The sequence below is a fragment of the Brassica rapa genome, chromosome A07 (assembly GCF_000309985.2).
Source record: "Brassica rapa cultivar Chiifu-401-42 chromosome A07, CAAS_Brap_v3.01, whole genome shotgun sequence".
Lineage (NCBI taxonomy): Eukaryota > Viridiplantae > Streptophyta > Magnoliopsida > Brassicales > Brassicaceae > Brassica > Brassica rapa.
This window is the reverse complement of record NC_024801.2, coordinates 9287207-9295163: the sequence shown is the minus strand read 5'-3', so window position 1 is coordinate 9295163 and position 7957 is coordinate 9287207. Positions and strand designations below refer to the sequence as shown.

Sequence of the window (7957 nt, the reverse complement as noted above, 5' to 3'; positions counted from 1 at the left end):
ACAAATCAAGGATAAAGAAGCTCATTTCTCTCTTCGAAATGGATTGATTGATCATTTGTGGAGAAAATATAGTAACAGTACTGTTTATGTAAAATTCTACTATTACTTTGTATGTTGTTATGTACTTTTATTAATGTAATAAATATTTGCTTTTTACAAGTTGAAGTTTGGTTAAATTGTATAATTTAAAAATAAGTGAGAATAATTTAAAATCTTATAAAATAAAAGTGTTTTTTGCAATATATAAAAAGTTGAAAAATGAATATAATAAAATTTAAGAGAGAAAATGAGGAGAATCATTGGAGCAAATCACAAACTCATTTTGAGTTTACTTCATTTTGAGGGAAAAAATGAGGTAAAAGTAAACAAACCATTGGAGATGGTCTAATACATCTCCTTAAATTCTGCTTAAAATTTGTTAATTGCCGACCAAACTACCAAACACACATTATGAATTCCATTTTCTCCATTATTACAACAACCCGCTTCAATAATTATCTCAGTTAATTTGCCTTTATCATATAATTGAAATTCAATATTACAAACGAAATCTCGTTCAACTTTTAATATTAACGGCTATACAAACTGTAAATATATATACAAAAGGTGTATTCAATAAAGTATGTTTGATATGATTTGAAATAATTTATTTGTTATGAATTTTTAGATGATTTTGGATAATCTGTAAAATTTAATATTTTAATTACTTAATTCAAAATCCGAAGAAAAACTATATGTTTGAATTTTAATATGTTTAAAATATTATTATAATAGATTTTAATGTACATTATAAAATCACAAATTGAATAAACCCATTTTAAAAAAAAAAAGTTTCAAAATCAAAAGTTGAGTAACAAAAAATGTTATTTAATAGTACTACAAATCACTTTAAATTTTAGATGAAATACATTCACACACTTTGTTATAAAAGTTTATTACTAGATATTTTGTCCAAAAAAGATTTATTACTAGATAATACAACAACGCGTATTCTCTGTTTTTTTTTTCTTTTCTTTCGAGTGAACTAACAAACAAACTCATTTAAAATAGTAATAGTCAGTTAAATAATGGGTTAGGTTTATAATAGTAAGATGATCTGTTGAATAGCGAATGACACCTCACTTTACGCTTCCTTCCCTTCCTCCATTCATCATCTCTCTCCTCCAACATCATCAAAAAAATTTCAAAAAAATCCAACCTTCTTCTTCTTCCTCCTCCTCATTCCTTCTGCCTGTTCTCCAAGCCATGGAGGCTCCTACGCCTCACCTCCTCCTCTTCCTCCTCTTCGCCATCTCTTCCCTCACCGCATCCACCGCAGATGACGGAGCAGCAATGCTCGCATTAGCTAAATCATTCCGACCTCCGCCGTCAGACTGGTCCACCACCTCCTCCACCGATTACTGCAAATGGACCGGCGTAAAATGCACCTCCGGCCGCGTCAATTCGATCAGCCTCGAGGACACATCTCTCTCCGGCGGACTACCGCCAGAGATCTCCACTCTCTCCGAGCTCAAGACTCTCACTCTTCAACGTAACAAACTCTCCGGTAAAATCCCATCGTTCGCGAAACTCTCCTCTCTTCAAGAAATCTACCTCGACGAGAATCTCTTCGACGGAGTTGAGCCCGGAGCTTTCGCCGGACTCACCAGCCTCCAGATTCTTAGCATAAGCGATAACCCCAACATCGCCGCGTGGAGCTTCCCTTCGGAGCTCGTGGATTCTACTTCTCTAACCAGCGTCTCCCTCGACAACACCACAATCTCCGGCGTCTTGCCTGACGTTTTCGACTCCTTCGCTTCTCTCCAGAGTCTCCGCCTCTCCTACAACAACATCACCGGCGCTTTACCTCCCTCGCTGGCCAAATCTCCGGTTCAGAATCTCTGGATCAATAATCAGGAATCCGGTTTAACCGGTACAATCGAAGTTCTTTCCGGTATGACGTCACTAACACAAGCTTGGTTACAGAAGAATCAGTTAACCGGACCAATACCGGATCTCTCGAAAACCAATCTCTTCGATCTTCAGCTCAGAGATAACCAGTTAACCGGAATCGTATCGCCGTCGCTATTACCACTCGGAAGCCTCAAGAACATTACTCTTGACAGCAACAAGTTCCAAGGTCCTCTTCCTCTGTTTCCACCTGAGGTTGCGAAAGTATCCGCCGAGCGTAACTACTTCTGCACCGCCAAAGCAGGAGAGAACTGTGATCCTCAGGTGATGACGCTCTTAGCGGTGGCTGGAGGTTTGGGGTATCCGCCGACATTGGCTGAGTCTTGGCAAGGAAACGATGCTTGTAGCAACTGGGCTTATGTTACTTGCGACTCAAGTAAGAAGAATGTCGTCACGCTGAATCTTGCTAAACATGGATTCGCCGGAGTTATATCTCCGGCGATCGCGAATCTCACTTCACTCAAGAATATTTACCTTAACGACAACAACTTAACCGGTGTCGTCCCTAAAGTGTTGACATTTATGTTTAATCTGCAGCTAATCGATGTCTCGAACAACAATCTCACAGGAGAAATACCAATTTTTCCGGCTCAGGTCAAGTTTAGTTACAAACCGGGAAACATTTTGATTGGAACTGATGTCGGAGATTCTACAAACGGTGGTGGTCCTGGTGGTGGTGGTAGTAAGGCTGGTGTGATTATCGGTGTGATCGTAGGCGTTTTTGTTTTCCTTGCCATTGTTGGATTTGTGGTTTACAAATTCGTCATGAAGAATAAGTATGGGAAGTTTGGAAGGACGGATCCTGAGAAGGCCGGGAAGCTTATGGTTAGTGATGATAAGAATGGATATGGAGCTAACAACTTCAATGCGTTGAAGAGTCCTAGTAGTGTTGACAGTGGTGGTGATCGTTTCCCTCTTGAAGGTGGAAACGTTACTATTCCCATGGAGGTTCTTCGTCAAGTTACTAATAATTTCAGTGAGGCTAACATATTGGGAAGAGGCGGCTTTGGCGTTGTGTATGCCGGAGAACTACACGATGGGACGAAGACTGCAATTAAGAGGATGGAATCTTCGTCAATGGGTGATAAAGGAAGGAACGAGTTTCAGGCTGAGATCGCTGTGCTCACTAAGGTCAGACATAGACATTTGGTTGCTCTGTTGGGTTACTGTGTGAACGGGTACGAGAGGTTGCTTGTCTATGAGTACATGCCTCAGGGGAACCTGGGACAGCATTTGTTTGAGTATCAAGAACTTGGGTACTCTCCTTTGACATGGAAACAAAGAGTGAGTATTGCTCTAGATGTGGCACGAGGTGTGGAGTATCTCCATAGCTTGGCTCAGCAGAGTTTCATCCACAGAGATTTAAAGCCTTCTAACATCCTTCTTGGTGATGACATGAGGGCAAAGGTTGCTGATTTCGGTTTGGTTAAGAACGCACCGGACGGGAAGTACTCTGTTGAGACAAGATTAGCAGGCACATTCGGTTATCTAGCACCAGAATACGCCGGTATGTTTACAATATGATGCCTTAGTTCGTTATCTTATTGTGCAAATGATTTATAAACATTTTGTTATAATATGGTTGCAGCTACTGGAAGAGTAACGACGAAAGTGGATGTGTATGCATTTGGAGTTGTTCTTATGGAAATGCTAACGGGAAGAAAAGCATTAGACGATTCATTACCAGACGAGAAATGTCATCTAGTCACATGGTTCAGAAGAGTCCTAATCAACAAAGAAAACATCTCAAAGGAACTCGATCAAACCTTAGAGGCAGACGAGGAAACACTGGAGAGCATTCACAGGGTTGCTGAGCTAGCAGGACATTGCACAGCCCGGGAGCCACAACAGAGACCAGACATGGGCCACGCGGTGAACGTGTTAGGCCCACTCGTGGAGAAATGGAAACCGACGAGCCAGGAACAAGAAGAGAGTTTCGGGATCGATATGAACAACATGAGTTTACCTCAAGCTCTACAGAGATGGCAGCAAAACGAAGGAACATCGACGTCAATGTTCGGTGGAGACTTCTCTTACTCTCAGACACAGTCTAGTATTCCTCCTAAGCCTTCTGGTTTTCATAGCACGTTCGATTCAACAGATGGTCGGTGACAACAAACTCTTGTGTGTTTTCAAATCGATGTTACTTTTGTGTGTGTGTGTTTTAATATCTTTTTATGATATGATGATTATATTTATATATATTGTAAGCACATATATGATGTATTTGCGTCTGACCACTTGTGCTTTTGCATTTATTCATTCTTTTAAAGAGAATTTGTACTAAGTAGCTTTGTTTTCTGAAAGAAAAAAAAATCTGTAAACGATTCATGAGTTTGAAGTTGTGTAACTTGGAAGCTAGAATGTTCACATAGTTGTCATTTGTCCTTGAGTCTTGTTTCTGTTTATTTGTTTTTGTAAGTTTGTTACCGCGTGAAATAAAAATATGAATTTTAAAAATGTAAACGTCAAAATCATTTAATGAGGTTTACAGGCTGTGTTTCATGGTGGAGCTGTATAGAAGCCAAAGACTCATTGCCATTTGCCACCTATCATGACTCAGATTTTGGATAATATTAGGGAGGTTCTTCTGTTGATAAGCTCGACTCATGCATGTTTTGTTTTGGTTTCAAGATAGTATGATATAAATGATTGTGAAAGGTTGGAATAGATTGGGTTGGAAAATTGATTTGGAAACAACAGCTAAAGCCTACAAGTTTAGATGAAGCATGTGGTCTTCTGTTGTTGTAAAGAACACAAAAGAAGTAAAGCTGTCAAGAAGCATGTTACTATATGTTCCCATAGGTTTTAGTCTTTTTTAAAAGGTATAAAAGTGGGGTTTTATGTTCTTTTGTTGTTGGTTGCTAAAAAAAAAAGTTATTTTGGTGTTGTTTAAAATCCCAAAACAAAGGCTGCTTTACGTGTTAAAAAGTTATTCAGAATAGACATTTACTTCTTCTATCAATATCATACTATATAAAAATGGATTTCCTAAGAAGAAAAAACAAAAACGAGCTGCCAATATCTGAAAATGTCCTGCCTTTATTCAACGTGTGCTGAATTTTTTATACAATATTTTGCCATATATCTGAAAGAGAAGGTTATATTCAAAAGAAATTATAATAGCAAGACAGCAAGAAGATTAAGATGTTGAGTTATAATGGATGTCTTAAGATTTTAAATAAAACTCGTAAGAAATGGACTTCTAATTCTTAGTAAGAAGACAAAAATGTCCAAAAAGAAAACAACCTAAAAAACTATTTTTGGTCTGTCTTAATATCTATATAGAACAGTGCGATTAGGGTTTCCGTTTGCCGCCTCAACAAGCCACCGTCTTGGCACCGCTGCTATGCCTCCTGCCGGGGGTTTAGCCGCTTCTGATCCCGAAGTGGGAGATACTCAATCCTTTACTCCTTCGTCACCAGTTCAGCCTACTATGCAATCTCGATCCTATTTGAAAGTCGCTCAACGCCAAGAAAAGTCTCTAAAAAAGTATGATGTTGAAATCACAATGAAGGATGGTATCAGTTCTGTTGTGGTTCCAGATGAAGTTTTTGTGGATCCGTCTCCCTTGTGGGAAGATTTCCTCATTGGGAAATTCTTAGACAAGGCACCACATATAGGAAAAGTCCATGCCATTGTTAACAAAATCTGGACCCTTGGTGATAAGTCTCAGATGATTGAAGTGTATGAGATGAACTCAACAACAATGAAGTTTAGAATCACAGACCAAGCTACACGAAACAGGGTTTTCTGCCGAGGAATGTGGAATCTCGCCGGGGTTCCAGTCGTCATGACGCAATGGAAGCTTTTTGTAGAAGAAGAAAAAACAGAGGAATCTATCCCGTTATGGGTTCACTTACGAAACGTCCCTTTAAACATGTTCTCTTGGAAAGGTCTTAGCTTTGTGACGAGTCCAGTGGGTGTGCCTGTGAGACTTCACCCGGACACAGCACAATGCAAGGATCTAGAGGTTGCAAAAGTTTTCGTGAATGTTGACTTGACGAAAGAACTGCCGAAAACCATGAACTTCAGTTTTCAAGGAAAGGACACTCTTATTGAGTTCACTTACTCTCGGTTACCGGCTAAGTGTACGGCTTGTGGGAAATGGGGCCATTTGTCCTTGCCTTGTCTCAGGAAACTAGTTGCTGGGTCTGAACAAGTGATGGAGGAACAGAGCACTGATAATATAGAGGAAGTAGAGGAAACCCAGAATTCTAAAGAGGTTCAGAAATATGCAGCAGATACTGCAATAGATGCAGCGGTTGATACTGTCCCAACAACAGTTACAGCTGTGAGTGAGGCTACTGATACTATTGGCACTGAAAAGGAGGCGTCTCCAAAGGAGAATTAATGGATCACACCTACAAAAGTTGGGAAAACACTGGAAAAAAATGAAGAACATAATCATGTATCTCTTCTTGCTAAATCACCATTTGCTGCTCTGGCCTTGGAGGAGGAGGAAGGCGAAATAGTAGGTCAAAGCGAGGTAGAAAAGGACATTGAAACTAGTGTGGAAGCAGAGCACATTCAGGAGTTGGAGATCCCCGATTCATCTAATATGCATCTCTCAAAAACTGCAGCTCCAGCTAGAGACGTGGGACTTTTGCCTCGGAAATCCCTGCCTCGTCTCTCAAAGGATAACCACAAAATTCTATCAAACTTTACTGTTCAGAAGACGACTGACCCTGGTCAGAGTCTTATGAATAAGAAGTCCACCCGCAAGAATAATTAATGTCGGGTTTCTATTGGAACATCCGAGGTTTCAACAAGGAGAAAAAGCAATCAGTGGTGAAAGAATGGATTAACAAATATGCTTTGAAATTTGGATGTATAATAGAAACTCGAGTAAAGGAAAGGAGAATGCAACGTATTGTTTCTTCTGCTTTTCCACACTGGTCAACAATATCAAATTATGAACATCATAGACTTGGTAAACTATGGGTTGTTTGGAGTCCGGAGGTTCGTGTTACTCCGTGTTTTAAGAGTTCTCAGTTAATAACTGTTTCAGTTTTACTGAATGGCATGACAGAGGAGTTCTTGTGTCGTTTGTCTACGCCTCTAATTTCTCTGAGGATAGGAGGGAGTTATGGAATGATTTGAAGGATCACCAAGACTCGACTATGTTCAAAGATAAGCCATGGATAGTTGTTGGCGATTTTAATGAGATTTTGGAGCTGGATGAGCACTTGGGGCATAGTACCGCGACGGTTACTACGGGTATGCGTGAATTCCAAGAGGCTATACACCACTGCCGGTTTTTGGACATGAAAGCTCATGGTCCAAAACTCACTTGGAGTAACAAGAGAAAGGATGAGCTTATTCAAAGGAAGTTGGATAGAACTTTGGTTAATGACATCTGGCTTTCAAAGTTTCCTCAAACTTATTGCGTCTTCGAAGCGGGTGGCTGTTCTGACCATCTTCGGTGCAGAATACAGCTCACATCAGAGACGCTGAAACCTAAACGCCCCTTTAAGTTCATTAATGTCACTACAGATTCCCCAGAGTTCCTCCCTTTGGTCGAGAAGTTTTGGGAATCCACTGTCCCTTTATTCAGCTCAACTTCTGCTCTGCATCGACTATCTAAGAAGCTAAAGGAGCTCAAACCATCTTTAAGAGAGCTAAGCAGGAAGCAAGTGGGTGATATCTCTAAGAAGACGAAAGAAGCTTACAAAACCTTGTGCACTTGCCAGCTAAGTGCAATGACAAACCCCTCTCCGTTGGTATTGGATGAGGAGGCACGGGCCTATGAGAGATGGAATCTACTGTCAAGTATTGAGGAAAAGGTCCTAAGCCAGAAAGCTAAGGTGCATTGGTTACAAGTAGGGGATGGTAATAATACAACTTTCCACAACTATGCTAAGTGCCGAGCCGCAAAGAATTCTATACGAGAGATTCAAAGAGAAGATGATAGTATTGCTGATACTCAGGAAGACATTAAGAAAGAGGCTGTCGATTATTTCAATGGATTCCTTGGGCATGAAGTTGAGAACTATCGTGGGCCAGA

The 7957-nt window shown here is 40.2% G+C and overlaps 1 protein-coding gene across 1 annotated transcript; it reads left to right on the top strand.

Annotated features, from left to right (window-relative positions):
- Positions 1 to 669: 669 nt before the first annotated feature.
- LOC103828711 (receptor-like kinase TMK4) lies at positions 670 to 4275 on the top strand. The gene is made up of 2 exons (XM_009104337.3): positions 670 to 3457; positions 3539 to 4275. Exons 1-2 carry the CDS (start codon positions 1111 to 1113, stop codon positions 4060 to 4062), a joined length of 2871 nt encoding a protein of 956 aa, XP_009102585.1. The 5' UTR covers positions 670 to 1110; the 3' UTR covers positions 4063 to 4275.
- Positions 4276 to 7957: the final 3682 nt, after the last annotated feature.